General features: G+C 37.0%; 1 protein-coding gene across 5 annotated transcripts in view; it reads left to right on the top strand.

The window, feature by feature from the left end:
• Positions 1–15: 15 nt before the first annotated feature.
• The window catches only part of FAM114A2 (family with sequence similarity 114, member A2), a 51,624-nt gene continuing 34,574 nt past the window's right edge, over positions 16–17,065 (top strand). The window contains exons 1-9 of one of the 5 annotated variants that reach the window (XM_011931644.1): positions 50–97; positions 518–564; positions 4,018–4,241; positions 4,609–4,708; positions 5,128–5,220; positions 9,464–9,555; positions 10,734–10,868; positions 11,667–11,825; positions 12,485–12,608. In XM_011931644.1, the coding sequence (XP_011787034.1) occupies positions 4,032–4,241; positions 4,609–4,708; positions 5,128–5,220; positions 9,464–9,555; positions 10,734–10,868; positions 11,667–11,825; positions 12,485–12,608 (913 nt within the window). In that variant the 5' untranslated portion in view covers positions 50–97; positions 518–564; positions 4,018–4,031. Of the gene's footprint in view, positions 660–4,017; positions 4,242–4,608; positions 4,709–5,127; positions 5,221–9,463; positions 9,556–10,733; positions 10,869–11,666; positions 11,826–12,484; positions 12,609–17,065 lie in introns of all 5 variants that reach the window. The other 4 variants (XM_011931642.1, XM_011931643.1, XM_011931645.1 and 1 more) reach the window with 4 other exon arrangements.

Here is a 17,065-nt window from a genome sequence, read left to right as displayed (position 1 = left end):
GACAGCCCGGTCCGCCTCTGCGCTGAAGGAGCACTTCCGGGGCAGTAGGAACGTCGAGTCGGCTGCGGTGGCTGTTCTGAAGGTGGCGGCCGGATAGGTGCGGAGCTTGCTGGACGAGGTAGTAGGGGTGCGAGGTCCAGGGGCCGGGCCCGGGCAGCCGAAGTCGTTAGTGAGGCGGTGACTTGACGGTGGGCGGCTTACATCTCGCGGCAGGGTCGAGGGCTGTGAAAGCGCTTTAGTGATTGAAGCGCTACGTTTGTGTGAGGGAATTCTTGTCAGCGCCTGAGAACTTAGTTGGGAGCGGACGTTTACACCGGATCTCTCGTTTGGGACCCATTCTCGGATGTGGGAAGAAGTGAGAGCGCATGTTTGCTCATCTATAGACAGCCGTATTAATAACGATAATAAGGATACAAACCACCACCACACCAACTAATAGCAGCTGTCAACCTGTGGGCGGTTACGTGCCGTTCGCTGTTCTAAGCCCCTCACATATCACGTCACTGAATCTTTATAGGGACCCAGCACCCCATTTGACGGATGAGGAAACGGAGAGGCAGACAGGTGACCTGACTTCTCCACAATCGCTGCAGGACAGGAAGAACGTTAACTCCAGAGCCCGTGCTTTTAGCTACTAAGCTGTACTGCTCTCCATTTTGGTAAATGGGGCGGGGGGAGTGTATATAATATATATATGTATATATATGTGTGTGTTTGTGTGTGTGTGTGTGTGTAAGCGTATGCGTTTTTATTTCTTAAAGATATGGCTCAGCCATTTAATTTTTGGTGTTCCAGTTATTGGAATCTTTCTCCTCAATTGGGAAAATAACTGGAGAAGAAACTACAATTATTTCTACACGCTTACTACACAATGCCTGGAAGACTTACAAAGCACTAAATAGTGCAGTTCCACGTACTTGGTGTTTATTCCTTTTTATTGTTTTACCTTTCTCCTAGATTATGAATGAGTTGAGAACAGAGATGGTACAGTCATTCTAATAACGATAGTAATGATAATATAAACAAGCTATCACCATAAAAAATTCTCTTCTGGCTTAGCTCAAGTATCTGGCACAAATGAAAGAATAGAAATAACCAGTGTTTAATATTTTAGTAAAGGGACTGTTTTCGCCGGGCCTGGTGGCTCGCTTGTGTAATTTTAGCACTTTGGGAGGCTGAGGCAGGGGAGGATTGCTTGAGGCCAGGCCTAGGGTTCAAGACCAACCTGGCCAACATAGCAAGACCCTGTCTTTATGTTTTGGAGTATGTCCTTCCAGTCTTTCATGGAATTATATAAATTTATGTAATATGTATATTATATATTCTACATATAGTATAGTATATATTTTTATGATGATGATAATGATGTGTTGCAACCTGGAGAGAGCGTAAGGAAAAGATAGGAAACATTTATTCATATACACAGAACATTAATTGAACTTTGTGCAAAAACTGTCTTGTCTTTCCTATTAGGCCCTTGGAGTGAATGGCTACATTAGTTCTCTATCTCCACAGGGACTGTGGTACTACGTGGTACGTAGTAGGTATGCAAAAAATGTTTGCAAGTGAATGAATGGCTACTTCTAAGTTGGTTTGTATGTCAGTGAGTAGTTGTATCTGGATTTTTTCTCTGTGTGTTTTGGAAATGTATAATGTGTTTATATTATATACCCATATACTCTGAACTCCATAGTGTTGTCTTAATCTACCTTTCTAGCTTCATGCCTTCCTATTGTTCTTCTCCCTGCCATGGTAACTACTCCCTACTGTAACTGTCCATATTCCATACTGTCAGACCTCAGGCCTTTGGCTGTACCCACATGTTGTTTCCATATCCTTGAATCCTGTCATTGGCCTCATCATCTGTCAAAATCATATGCTTCTTTTAAGGCAGGTGTTACCAACTCAGATGCCTACAGAGGTTAATCAGGTAGCATAATAGCATAATTTGAGTGAAGTGGATTTGCATGGAGGATTGTAGGGAGCTGGAGAGCAACTGTCCCAGCTAAAAGGGCCCAGCAGCTCTTTGGCACAAGCTGGTTATTAGAAAGTTGAATGTGGGCCCTGTGTTGCTAGATCTTTCAATTTTACAAGTGAGAAGTTGGAAGCCTATATTTTTATATGAAGTCTGATTTTTAAATGTTGGCAACTAGTTTTTGCAAAGTTTATCAGGCCAAATAAAAACATCTTTAGGCTGGATTTGGCACTTGAGTTCCCAGTTTGTGACTATTGCTCTAGGCTTATTTCAGGTACTTTGTTCATGAATTACGTTGTCTGATTCTAATGGAGTTCTGTCTTTTTCAACATTTTGTGTGTTGGATGGTCGGTCAGGGATGTTTCAGCATTTTGTGTGTTGGACTGAATGCAGCACCTCAGTTATAGTGCTGCATCCAGTCTGCCTTAGTTTTAATATGCGTTTCTTTTCTAATACATTAGAAACATTTCGATGGCATGGGTTGGGTCTAATTCTGCACTTAGTATATATCAGTACATACCTACGGCGTGTGTGTACATATATGTGAGATGTATTGATTTTCTACCCTGATAATCCCTGATTATCCTGGAAACTAGTGTCTGTTCTTTGTAGAAACACCAATAGTTTGTTGGCTTTAATTGCCAAAGAGCTCTACATCTGGAAGGAATTGAATTGAGTAACATTGGTATTCAGAAGTTGATCTGACATAAATCCTATCTGATGGCTTAAATTTCATAATGTCCTGGGAAAATTGAGGTAGGAATGATTAATAACTAAAAAGATTTTTAAGGACAATCAATAAAAGGAAAAATTGATCAATTATACCTCATTAAAATTAAAGACTTGCTCCGAAAGGCCCTATGAAGACAATTAAAAGATAAGCTACAGAGTGGAAAAAAAATATTTGTAAACCACGTATACAGAATATATGAAGAGCTCTCAAAACTCAAACAGTAAAAAAAAAAATCTCATTAGAAAATGGGCAAAAGATACAAAGCTATTTCACTGACAAGGCTATACAGATGGCATATAAGCACATGAAAAGATGTTCAACCTTATTAGGTCTTAGAGAAATGCAACTGAAATCCACAATGAGATATCACCACATAGCTGTCAGAGTGGCTCAATTAAAAAAGGGCGACAGCATCAAATGCTGGCAAGAATGCAGAAAAACTTGATCACTCATACATTGCTAGTGGAAATGTAAAATGGTATTGCTAGTCTGGAAAAGAGTATGGCAGTTTCTTGTAAAACTAAACATGAACTTAACCATATGACTCAGCAGTTGTACTCTTGGTCATTTACCCCAGAGAAATCTTATGTTCCCCCAAAAACCTATACATGAACTTTCATGGCTGTTTTATTTATAATAGTCCCAAACTGGAAACAATACAGATATCCTTCAATGGATAAATGGGTAAACTGTGATACATTTTTCTATAGAATACTACCCAGAAATAAAAAGGAAGGAATATTGATACACACAACTTAAATGGATCTTGAGGGGCTTATGCTGAGTGAAAAAAGTCAATCTCAATAGATAACATGCTGTATGATTTCATTTATATAACATCTTGAAATGACAAAATTACAGAGATGGAGAACACCTGTCCATCAGAGCGATCAGTAGTTGCTTTGAGTTGGAAGGAGTGTGGCAAGTGGTTATGGCTAAAAAAGGATAGCACAAGGGAATCCTTGTGATTGAACTGTTCTGTATCTTGATTGTGATGATAGTCGCACAAAGCTATACATGTGATAAAATTTTATAGAACTAAATACAAATAAGTGCATGTAAAACTTATGAAATCTGAATGAGATCAGTGGATTGCATTGATATCAGTTTCCTGGTTGTGATATTATATTTGTGTAAGTTTTACAATTGGGGGAAACTGGATGTAGGTGTGTGGGATCTCTGCATTATTCCTTGTACTTGTATGTGAATCTCTGATAATCTCAAACTAAAAAGTTTAAACAAATACTTTATACCAAAGAAGCCTATATAAATTTTTTTTTTTTTATGGGGGGGGCTTTAATTTTACCAGGTGATGTTCTAATCATGTCAGATAAAGATGATATTGAGACTCCACTGCTAACTGAAGCAGACCCCATCCTTGGAGATGCAAACTGTGAGCCAGCCAAGAATTCTGAGTTTGTTGACCAAGGTGCCAAGCCAGAGAGTAAATCAGAACCTGTAGTTTCCACTCGGAAAAGGCCAGAGACCAAACCTTCCAGTGACCTTGAGACTTCAAAAGTTCTCCCTATTCAGGTATCACAGACCACGGACAAAATAGGGTATCTATGAAAATACTAGGATTAAAAAGTGTTGGGGCTAAAAAAAATTTGGCATAAATACCAATTTAGAATTGCTCTTATTTTTTTCTCTTTACAACCCTAAAATATAGTCTTTTCCATGCTATAAATGCCTTTATGAGTAATTGCTTTTGCTACATGGTGCTTACATCTGATAGCATATATCTGCCAGTCAAGCAATACATTTTTTTTAGCTAAATAATATTTATTTGTTCACCCATGCTTTTGGCTAATAATTAGATACCTTGTCTGTACATTCTCATTTTCCTCTAATTTTTTTCATTTTTCTTTGCCTTTTGTTTTTCTGCCTACTGGGAAATTAGGATAATGTTTCCAAAGATGTACCCCAAACCAGGTGGGGTTATTGGGGGAGCTGGGGCAAGTCCATACTCTCTTCAGCCTCGGCTACGGTGGCCACAGTAGGTAAGATCATCAGTCATTTAGTTATTTTTATGTGTGTATTTTATATGGATCTGTGTTGCATATGACTTTGTTAAAAATCTTTTTCCTTCCATGTTTACTCAAAGGCTTTATATCGAGGATGCATTAGTAATGATGGGCTGATATATACTGCCACTAGAGTTTGTAGCATTTCCTCGTTAGAATATTGAAGTCTAGGAATGATTACTGTGAACTTACTCTTTAGTGATGATGAATCAAATTTTTTTTAGGGAAATAGTGCCAAGATTAGTTATGTATTGTCAAAATAACATGTCTTGTGGTCATAAATGACTTGATTTAAATTTAAATCAACTTGATTTAAATCTTCAAGTTTGAATTTTGGTTTGTTTCTTCAGTTTTGGTGACAAATAGCAAAAAAAAGTTATCATTTTTCTCATTAGGACAAGGTATTTCAAATGTCATTGAGAAGGCAGAGACTTCCCTTGGAATCCCTAGTCCCAGTGAAATTTCAGCTGAAGTCAAGTTTGTAGCAGGTCAGTATATGGAAACATAAAGACCTAGAATTGTGAATTGAAATGGAACAGTTGAACTAATTTTTCACTAGGTATTTATTGGACATGTGATACTCAGGGCATCATGGGACTGTAGTGAGAAAGGATTTAGAATCTTTAGCTCCCGGTTAGACATCTATGTCCTTTAATCGCTTATGTGTCCCTTCACTTCACTTTCCACATCTGAAATAGAATGATATTTTATATCTCAAGTGATTGTTATAAACATTTAACAAATAAGGCCATGAATATACAATATAAAAATTGCTTAGCATTTTACTTGGCTTAACTGAATGAGAGACCAGTAACAGCTGAATCTGAGTCTGTTGTGACACAAGAAAAATATTTTAATGTACTGTTTTGTGTTCAGATTTTTGTGAAGACTAAGTTTAATTCTAGAGGCTGGCCTTGATCAGACAGAAACCTGCTCTCAAACCATGAAGGCTAGAATTATAACCAGAAATCTAGAGGGCCTGGGACCAGAAAATAGGAATCTTTTCAAGGCCTTGTTTGTATTCTTCATCTCTCATGGGCTTTATTGTCTTTCTTGTGTCTTTTTGTTGATCTGTTTTTCTTTTTCTTGAAGCAGACTGACTTTCGCTGTTTATTTTCCTCAGCTCCAGCTTTATATTGAATTCTGGCATCAGTTATTTCCACTTCTGAATTCCTAGGTAAAATAGTTAGGTCAGTCTAAATTTGGATCATGTGTCCATGGACTGCTTATGGCTAGGAGACAAGTTACATTGTATAAACATGGCTGCAAAGGACTATGTATGTGAATTGAAGGCACTGTTCTTAGTGATGTCTGCATCAGTTAAACTATTTTAGCTGCAAGTAACAGAATGTGTGAATGAAAGTCAGTGTATTTTTCTTCCTCAAGGACTCTAGAAGTAGGCTGTTCCAGAGTTAGTTTAGTGGCTCAATGATGTCAAGGTTTTGGGCTGGCTTCTCTACAGTATTCTCTGTTGATTTCTGTATAGTTTCTTTATGGTTGCCTGATAATACTGTAACTCCAAGTACAGTGTTCTAAAACAACCATGCTCAAAGTCAAGAATGAAGTAGATGGGAAGTGTCATTTCTCCTCGTGCATCCGTCTTTCTTTAAAGGGGGGAAATGTTTTCCAGCAGTCCCAAGCATGTTTCTTCTCCAGTGCCATTGCCTGGAACAGGATCTCATGTTCTTGATGTAGCAGCAAGAGGTGCTGAGAGAGTGAGTTGTGGGCATTATCAGAAACCTCAAGATCAGGATATGGGTTTAGCAGGCAAGGAAAAAGGGGGTTAGAAGTGGCTTTGAATATGTTAACAACAGCATCTTCATGACACTGAAAGATACCTACCACAGAGGGCCATGTTTTAAGAAGGACTTTGGAAAACTGGGTGAATCCTGAAAAGAGTGAGCTAGATAGTGTAAATCAGAAAGTATCTGAGACAGGTCTCAATCAAGTTAGAGGTTTATTTTGCTAAGTTTGAGGATACACCTGGGAAAAAGGAACACAAACCACAGAAACAATCTATCTTCCATACTTGTTTTGAAGAGGGTCTGGAGACTTCAATATTTAAAGGAGAAAGAGTGGGCTGTAGGGGAAAGAGGAAGAAAAGAAAGGGGAGGGTAGGTAAGAGGGGCAAGTGGTTGCCTTCTTTTGAATCTTTGGTCAGTGTTCACTGAATCCACATTTTATGTGTAAAAGGAAAGAGCAGAGGTAGAGTAAATTATGTATGTGTCTTATGCTCAGTAAATTGGCAGTTTACATGAGATAAAGTAAATGTTCAGTAGCTACCTGTGGAAACATCTGGCCTTCTGTCTGGCCTTTCTGCTTAGGAACAAAAGGAAAGGCAGTTTTTTGTGTAACTGAGCTTTCAGCTTAACTTTATCTTTTGGCATAGTAAATTTGGGGTCCTGAGATTTTATTTTCTTTCACAATAGGGAAATGTCTAGAATTAAAGTCTTATGAGAGAAAGTCTTATAAGAGATATTGAATCTGGTAATCTAGAGAAGGGAGATTGGGAGAATATACTGGTCTTTTTCTGAAGAATAGCATGGGGAAGAGGATTAGGTTTATTACTCATAGTTTATTGGGAGAGAACTAGTAACTAGTACTACTCAGTGGAAGTTGTATGGAGTTAAGTTTTAGTTTAATAAAGAGTTTAACAGGGAGAACTTTTCAAAATTACAATGGACTGCCTTTTGATACTAAACCCCTTCTATCTTCTAAAGTTCCTGAGGAAGGGGGTTAATTCCTCTGCCAAGGATATGTCTTATAGTCAACATGTATCTTTTCAGAATTTTGAGATAAGTATAGGCCACTGATGGAAGTCATTGATCATCTGTTAGGGATTTTGTTGTCTTCCTTTTAAGGGTGCTATCTTCTGCTTTCCTTTTGTCAGCGGGCAGTTAAGGTATTTGCAACTTAAATTGATGCTTTCAAGGCTTTTTTTTTTTTTTTTTTGTGACAGAGTCTCACTCTGTCGCCCAGGCTGTAGTGCAGTGGTACCATCTCAGCTCACTGCAACCTCTGCCTCCTGGGTTCAGGCTCTTCTCCTGCCTTAGCCTCCCAAGTGGCTGGGATTGCAAGCATGCGCCACCATGCCTGGCTAATTTTAGTATTTTTAGTAGAGGTGAGGTTTTGCCATGTTGGCCAGGCTGGTCTCAAACTCCTGACCTCAAGTGATTCTCCTGCTTCGGCCTCCCAAAGTACTGGGATTACAGGTGTGAGCTGCCATGCCTGGCCAAGGCTTTTTGTAAAGCTTGTTTAGGGTGAGTCTAGAGTGGCCTTTACTCCAACTAAGTACTATTTATCTTTACTGCTAAGGCTTGACTCTTCTGAAGTCTCTACCTTAATTCCCAGGTGTTTAATACAGTCTCTGCTTTGGTGGTTGGAAGTCAGATGTTTCTCAGCATGATCTCTGAGCATTGCTTAGCCTATAGCTCTGTGATAGTTCTTTGTACAGACTTGTGGACTCTCCCAGTGCCTGAGCTGTGCAGTATTTAAGCAAAGACACCTAAAGGTGTCTTTGGGCATGCCTATGCGGATTCTTAGAACTCTTTAGCTATGTAGCTTCCTTCTCTGTGGTTTTCTGACCTGCAAATTCCGATTGCTTCAGCATTCCCAGATTCCAGTCTCTGTTTCTTCCACTCATACTGGTTGCCATGCCCTACTTGGGTTTCTCCTCCCTCTGTCATGGCCTGGAAAGCTGCTCTATACAGAGAGCCAAGCCAATTGTAAGGTTTACTTTTTTTTCTCTTGTATGAACCAAAGTCTTGTACTGCCTATTGTCCTATGTCTGAAGACAGTTGCTTCTTATATGTTGTCCAGTTTTTCAGTTGTTGTGGCAGGAGGGCATATCTAATACCAGTTAATCTATTATGGCTGGAAGTGGAAGTCCTCTCTATAATATTTAATAATACTTAAATTATTTGGTATAATGGTTGTTTTCCTATGTGAAATTTTTCAAGTTAATAGATTTTTTTTTGAAATATACCCATCTTTGTAATGTATGTCTGTTTGATTTCTACTAATCATAATTTTCTAGGACAAAATTTAAAATAGACTGGATTTTTAAAAATCAGGTTTATTGAGTTATAATTTACACACATAATATTGAGTTTATAATAGTTTATTGAGTCTAATTCTATAATTTAGAATTAAAGAATTTATAATTCTTTTTAGATGTACAGTTTTACATGTTTTGACCAGTATATATACTTCTGTTTATACTGTGTAATCATAGTACACTGTGATTATGTAGATACAGAAAACATTCTTTATAGAATGATCAATACAGATATATAGAATGTTTCCTATATCTGTATTGATAATTGAGACATAAGAATATTTTCATTACCCCAAAAAAGTTCTCTCATGCCCTTTTGTAGTCACTCTGTTCCACTTACTGTCAGTTCTTAGCAATTACTGATCTGTTTTCTGACCTTATAGTTTGACTTTGTCCCGAGGATTATATAATTGGAATCATACAACATGTAGTCTGTTGTATATATCAGCTGTTTGTTTACAAAACAGGATTTTATTTTTGAAATGAAATGAAAATGAAAACTGCTTATCTTAGCTTTCATTTTAAAATAAGCAAATGGTTTACAATGATAAAAAGGGCTAAAGCCTTGTGTGTAGTAAGCAGGGTCTAGTTTTAAAAAATTCACATAGATGCTAATAAAGCATAAGAGTTAAGGGACCTGTGCTTCGTGTTTACACATCCCTTCCCTCTTGTAGGAGAGACAAATGCCAAAGAGAATGAAAACTTCTCCCCGGTGGCTGGGGCATTTGGTGTATTCTCAACTATCTCTACTGCTGTTCAGAGCACAGTAAGTAAAAAAGTGCAAGGTGGCCTGTTCCTTTCCATAATTATAATGAATTTGCATATCTTTCTCTCTCTTTTCTTCGAACGTACATGTGGACTGATTACTTTTAAAGGAGTCCAGGCCACTGAAGACCAGTCACTTTGATCTTATGGGTGGAGTGAATGCTACTTGAAAACTTTCAGTAAAGCAATAAGGATGAAAGTAGGAAATAAAGGAGTATCAATAAGGGAGTAGGAGTTACAGAGAGGCAATATATGTATTATGAATTCTTAATTTGGTAGCCCTAAAAAAATGTCTGTTTTACAAAAATACTTTCTCATAGTTGCATCTTTTAGGCAAAGGGGAAATGTGATCTTTATGACAGATATTTGTGAAACTATATATGATTAAAAACATTTGTGAAAGGATTGTCTAGGAAGCTAAATATCTTTGCTACATGAGGATAGATAGCTAGTATTTTTTTAAATTTTAACTTTTTATTGAAATATACATACAGAAGAATGAAACAATAAGTGTTGTTTGAATTTTCAGTGTGAAACACCCAGAGTAAGAAACAGTATTACCGTACAGCAAATTCCCCCACCATCTTGTATCCTCTCCCAGTTTCCTGTGTCTTCCCCTCTCCTGCACCAAGATAACTATAATCCTGACTTCTACCATCATAGGTTAATTTTGCCTGCATTTCAGCTTTACATAAGTGGAATCACATATGGTAGCTAACTTCTTTCACACAACATTATGTTTGTATAATGTATCTATGATGGAGTTTGTGTGGAAGATTTGGTTTTCTTTGTTGTATTTCATTGTGAAGCTTTGTCACGTTTTATTAATTCATTTCATAGTTGGTGAGCGTTGGGGTAGTTTTCAGTTTGTAGCTATTACAAACAGCTGTTATGAACTTTTTTGTACGTGTCTTCTGATGAACTTCTGTACTTATTTCCATCAGGATGTAACCGTGAGTGGAATTGCTGGGTCACGCAGCTGTAGTAGATATTGGCAAACAGTTTTCCAATGTGATTATACCTATTTACATTCCCACAAGCAGTGTGCGATTGTTTTATTTGCCTTACATTCTTGCCAATGCTTGGTATTGTTAGCCACTATTTTTATATAATAATAAAAATATGCATACAATTATGTTTTCTCAATATTGTTGTAATGAGGTTTCGTGTATTTTCTAGGGAAAGAGTGTTATCAGTGGGGGTTTGGATGCCTTAGAATTCATTGGAAAAAAGACAATGGATGTGATAGCTGAAGGGGATCCTGGATTTAAAAGAACCAAGGGTCTGATGAACCGAAATGCTACACTATCTCAGGTACTGATTATCTTTACCTATTTAGTTCCTGTTTCTGTTTTGATCTGTATTTTTGCCTTTGTTTACTTGAAACCTTGTTAGTGTTTTCAAGAATTTTCAATAATATTTTTATTAAGGCATTTTTTGGGGGGTCAGGGATTGGTGAGAGCTCTACTGTTTACAGAAATACCCAGCTGTTTTTTCCTCCTCTTTCCTTTCTGCAGAATCCTCCCATCAGTGCAGTACAAAATGCTAAACCTTGTCAGGGTTTTTTTTTTTTTTTTTAAATGTTTAAATCACTTTCAGAGAAACACCTGGTTCCTTGGGTGTTATTTGCACTTTCTAGGATCAAATTATGTGACTAGGCACGGTGGCTCACAGCTGTAATCCCAGCACTTTGGGAGGCCGAGTGGATCAGTTGAGGTCAGGAGTTCAAGATCAACCTGACCAACATAATGAAACCCCGTCTCTTCTAAAAATACAAAAATTAGCTGGGCATGGTGGCGTAGGCCTATAATCCCAATTACTTGGGAGGCTGAAACACGAGAATAGCTTAAACTCGGGAGGCAGAGGTTGCAGTGAGTAGAGACGTGCCACTGCACTCCAGCCTGGGTGACAGAGTGAAGTGCCGTCTCAAATTATGTGTGATCATCTTTCTTTCTGTAGCTCCTGAGTCTACCAGATTTGAATTGCAATGCCAAGAATGAAAGGGCAATCCTCTGTACTGTAATATGTCTAAGCTTTGCTTCCTTCAATTCTCAGAACTCACCCTTGAGCTCTCATTGTTTGCTACAGTGTAATGCCTCCATCTCTGTTTAGGTTTTACGAGAGGCGAAGGAGAAAGAAGAGATATGGAACTCCAATGAGGTTACTATGGAAACAGACAAGAAAACTCATTATGGGTTACTCTTTGATGAATTTCAAGGCCTTTCACATCTAGAAGCTCTGGAGATGCTTTCCCGAGAAAGTGAAATAAAGGTAATTCCAAGCCAAAATCTCAACTGGAGAAAGTCTTCAAGTAAAAGAATGCTGTGTAGTTTCTTTTCTCTTTGGATATTTGGAAGATGAAATGTATTTTTGATAGCGGCTTGAGATGCCTTGGAAATACTACCACAAAATAAATTTAAAAACTGATGTTTGACTGAACTAATTGCTAGAAATAGAATTAGTCAAGTATTATTTCTTTAAATTTAGACAAAAAACGCTGATTAACAAAGGGGTCTTAATAGGACATTTGTTGTTTTTTCTTTGCTTTGGTTTCTGTTTTGTTTTGTTTTTAGTTTTTTTGACCTAGGCTGCCAAGAAACCTGTTGACTTGAGCTGCCAATTTGTACAGTTAACCTGTTAGCTTTTAATTGATTTAAGATTATCTCATTTTTCTGTGATTTCTAAGCCGTTGTTAAATACTGATAAGTTCCAGAAATTTCTGGCTGGTATTACTTTTAGAAGTACAGCGTCTCCCTACCTTTCTGTCATAACCAGGTTCTTGTGTTAAGGTTCTTAAGGAATAACTTGTGCTGACTGGTGAGCTCGTAATTTTGACTTCAATATGATCTATATATAGTCTCTTCCCTATCTGTGAATGTTTTTCTTTTTCTTTCATACTCCTATAACATTTTATTCTTATATCCATTCAGGTGAAATCTATCCTTAATTCTCTGAGTGGAGAAGAATTAGAAACTCTAAAAGTTGAATTAGAGCAACTCAAAGAAGCATTTTCTCTAGCAGAATTTTGTGAAGAAGAGGAAGAAGAGAAAAAAGGTAATATTGAAATTTAGTATCTGAGTGGACAGGATGCAGTGTGTTTGAATGCAGTGCATTGCCCTTGAAATAAATTATTTACTCTCTTATTACACTGGCTTGATTTTACTTTTTCAGTGAAAATTTAATGCAGATTCTCTGTGTAAAATTCTCTGCAGCCTTGCACCTGACTACGCATTGATGGGGGCAGTTGGCCTTATGCCCATGTCTCCCTACCTCCTTCCAACCAAACTCTTTCTGACTTCTCAAGGTCTAATCTTGCAACTCATGTCTTTGCCTGTTTTTGCAGTTAGAAAGCTGTTCTCTTCAGATTGTTGCCTCAGTTTGACTGGTCATTCATATGAGCTTTTATATTCCTAGGTACTTTACCTCTGCCTCTCTGACTCTCGTAACCCCTGATTCTGTCTTGAATTGAGGCATGCAGGGTGGCAGTTATCCATAATGTGGGTGATAGTTTGTCTTTTTTTTATTTTGAAAACCCTTATACCATATTTTAATATCTTCATTTCTCAGAAAATGTAAATGTAAATACTATGTGTATTAGCAAAATTATCAGGAAATGAGATGGGTCAGGAAATGAGATGACTGACATAAAGCATAATTGCCAGGCAACTGAATGTTAAGTTCTAAGGGTTGTTTTATAAACATTTTAGCAGGAGATGTTTCTAAGATATACACTAACTGATCTTTTTTTAAAAAGTGGAATCTAACGAATACAGTTTTGCCTTTTCTTGATGAAATAATCAGTTATAAACTTTAAAAGTGAATGGAAAAATTCTCTTAGGTTTCATTAAGACGTAGAGACAATCACCCATGTAGTAGGTTAAATCAGTGATGAACAAAGTGTGGTCTATAGACCCTTGAATTCCCAAAACCCTTTCAGGGCGTCTATGAGTTAAAACTCTGCATCATAATACTAAGATGTTGTCTACTTAGGAATTTTTTAAAAATTATTATGATTTTTTTTTTTTTCTGCTTTGGCATTTGTGCTGATGGTGAATAACAATCATGCATAAAATTGCCGGTGCCATAACATGGATCAAGATGTTAGCAAAGTCTACTAGTGTCATTGCATTTTTATTGCCATGCATTGGCAGTTAAAAAAAGTGCCAGTTTTATTTAATCTTGTCCTTGATGAAGCAGTAAACATTATTAATTTTATTAAATCTTGACCTTTAAGTATGCATCTTACAAATATTCTGTGTGATGCCTACTGAAGTATGATGTTTGTCTCAGGAAAAGCACTTACATTATTTGAGTTGTGAGCTGAACTACATGCTTTTTTCATGGAATACCATTTTTACTTGAAAGGATAACAGTCACAGAGACTGTTCAGAATAGGATAATTGGTACACATTTTCCTGAAAATGAATGAAGTGAGCCTTTTCTTCAAGGAAAGCAACTCGTTTATTTGTGACTCATGATAAAAATGTACGTGTCATGATAAAAATGTATGTGAAGGTTGAAACTTTTTAAAACATATTTGCTGCTGTGGTGAGCTTGACAGCTTCCCAGTGCTTATAGACTCTTCTGATGAAATTTGTGGTGATCATATTTGTTAAAATATGATCACTTTTTTATATTTTACAAGGAGATGTATTGGCATTTGGAAAACCTGCATAACTCAGAGAACCAATATTTTCTAAATGTCAAATCACCATGGGTAAAAGACCTAATGGATTTTAATTTAGTGCACAAAATTTTATGATATGGTTTCAGGTATATTGCAAAATAGTTCATTGCAACTAATTTTTAAGAAACGACCACTTGTTGAGTTTTGGTGTGGTATTAAAGAATATTAATAATTATTTGAAAAGGCTATTAAAATACTTCTTCCCTTTCCAACTATGTATCTTTGTAAGTTGAATTTTCTTCGTATACTTGAAGTAACATAGACTGAATATAAAAGTAGATAAGAGAATTTAGCTATCATCTGTTAAGCTAGATATTAAAGAGATTCAACCATGATATTAAATGATGGCACTATTCTCACTGAAATTTTTCTTTTTTGAAAAATACAGTTTTTTAAAATAAAAAGTATGTTATTTATGTTAATAACTAGTGTAGGTTTACTGTTTTGAATGAATTAATGGACACTTTGTTTTAGTTTTGTATAAATATTTATAACTTTTTATATGTATATGTATAAAACTTACTAAAAAAGCTCTTTAATGTTCTCAGAAAGTTTTATAAGTACAACAAGGTCCTGAGACCAACGTGTTTGAAAATTAGCAGATTAAATAACCTAAACTGCAATGCTTTTTAAAAATGTCTCTGATTGCTTTTTAGAATTGTATGTCTTTATTTCTTTCTGTTCATTTATCTGTTCATCTTTTACTTCACTGTTAGTGAGCTGGCTTCTAATATCCCATGAATCTCATTTGGTTTTCTATTTCTAATCTGTGGATGAGAAACAAGGTAACTAGTTTTATTCAAGATGTCTGTTAAAAGCAAAGAGCTCTGAGTGAGGGTCTTAGAGGTTTTCCCGTGAGGAAACATAAAGTTAAGTGTGTGGATTCTCTACAAACAGGGACTTTTTTTTCTTTTTCTTTTAAAATCACTTAAGGAGAAGAAATATACATTTATATCATTTATAATTACATAGTTATCTTTACCAGTGCTGTTTGTCGTTCGTTGTTTTTTTTCAGTGTTTTTATTTCCATAGGTTATCAGGGAACAGGCGGTGTTTGGTTACATGAGTAAGTTCTTTAGAGGTGATTTGTGAGAATTTGGTGCACCCATCACCCGAGCAGTATACACTGCACCCAATTTGTGCACCTGAACAGTATTCACCACACTCCCTTCCCATCCTTTCCCCACCGAGTCCCCAAAGCCCGTTGTGTCATTCTTAAGCCTTTGCATCCTCATAGCTTAGCTCCTACTTATTAATGAGAACATATGGTGTTTGGTTTTCCATTCCTGAGTTACTTCACTTAGAATAATAGCCTTCAGTTTCATCCAGGTCACTGCTAATGTGTTAATTCATTCCTTTTTATGGCTGAGTAGTATTCTATCTCATATATATATATGTATGTCACAGTTTCTTTATCTACTCATTGATTGATGGACATTTGAGTTGGTTCCACATTTTTGCAAGTGTGAATTGTGCTGCTGTAAACATGTGTGTGCAAGTATCTTTTTCTTTTATTTTTTCTTTTATTATTATACTTTTAAGTTCTAGGGTACATGTGCACAACGTGCAGGCCTGTAACATATGTATACATGTGCCATGTTGGTTTGATGCACCCATCAACTCGTCATTTACATTAGGCACTTCTCCCAACGCTATCCCTCCCCCATTCCCCCACTCCCTGACAGGCCCCAGTGTGTGATGTTCCCCACCCTGTGTCCAAGCGTCCAAGCGTTCTCATTGTTCAGTTCCCACCTATGAGTGAGAACATGTGGTGTTTGGTTTTCTGTCCTTGTGATAGTTTGCTCAGAATGATGGTTTCCAGCTTCATCCATATCGCTACAAAAGACATGAACTTATCCTTTTTTATGACTGCATAGTATTCCATGGTGTTTATGTGCCACATTTTCTTAATCCAGTCTGTCATTGATGGACATTTGGGTTGGTTCCAAGTCTTTGCTATTGTGAATAGTGCCACAATAAACATATGTGTGCATTTGTCCTTAAGGCAGCATGATTTATAAACCTTTGGGTATATACCCAGTAATGGGATCACTGGATCAAATGGTATTTCTAGTTCTAGATCCTTGAGGAATCACCACACTGTCTTCCACAATGATTGAACTAGTTTACACTCCCACCAACATTGTAAAAGCATTCCTATTTCTCCACATCCTCTCCAGCATCTGTTGTTTCCTGACTTTTTAATGATCATCATTCTAACTGGTGTGCAATGGTATCTCATTGTAGTTTTGATTTGCATTTCTCTGATGACAAGTGATGATGAGCATTTTTTCATGTGTCTGTTGGCTCCATAAACGTCGTCTTTTGAGAAGTGTCTGTTCATATCGTTTGCCCACTTTTTGATGGAGTTGTTTGATTTTGTCTTGTAAATTTGTTTAAGTTCTTTGTAAATTCTGGATATTAGCCCTTTGTCAGATGGGTAGATTGCAAAAATGTTCTCCCATTCTGTAGGTTGCGTGTTCACTCTGATGGTAGTTTCTTTTGCTGTGCAGAAGCTCTGTAGTTTAATTAGATCCCATTTGTCAATTTTGGCTTTTGTTGCCATTGCTTTTGGTGTTTTAGTCATGAAGTCCTTGCCTGTGCCTAGGTCCTGAATGGTACTGCCTAGGTTTTCTTCTAGGGTTTTTATGGGTTTAGGTCTAATATTTAAGTCTTTAATCCATCTTGAATTAATTTTTGTGTAAGGCATAAGGAAGGGATCCAGTTTCAGCTTTCCACATATGGCTAGCCAGTTTTCCCAGCACCATTTATTAAATAGGGAATCCTTTCCCCATTTCTTGTTTTTGTCACGTTTGTCACAGAT

This window comes from Colobus angolensis, unplaced genomic scaffold (assembly GCF_000951035.1).
Source record: "Colobus angolensis palliatus isolate OR3802 unplaced genomic scaffold, Cang.pa_1.0 Scaffold90, whole genome shotgun sequence".
NCBI classification, from domain to species: domain Eukaryota; kingdom Metazoa; phylum Chordata; class Mammalia; order Primates; family Cercopithecidae; genus Colobus; species Colobus angolensis.
The sequence above is the reverse complement of the archived record's forward strand: the minus strand, read 5'-3'. Positions and strand labels throughout refer to the sequence as shown.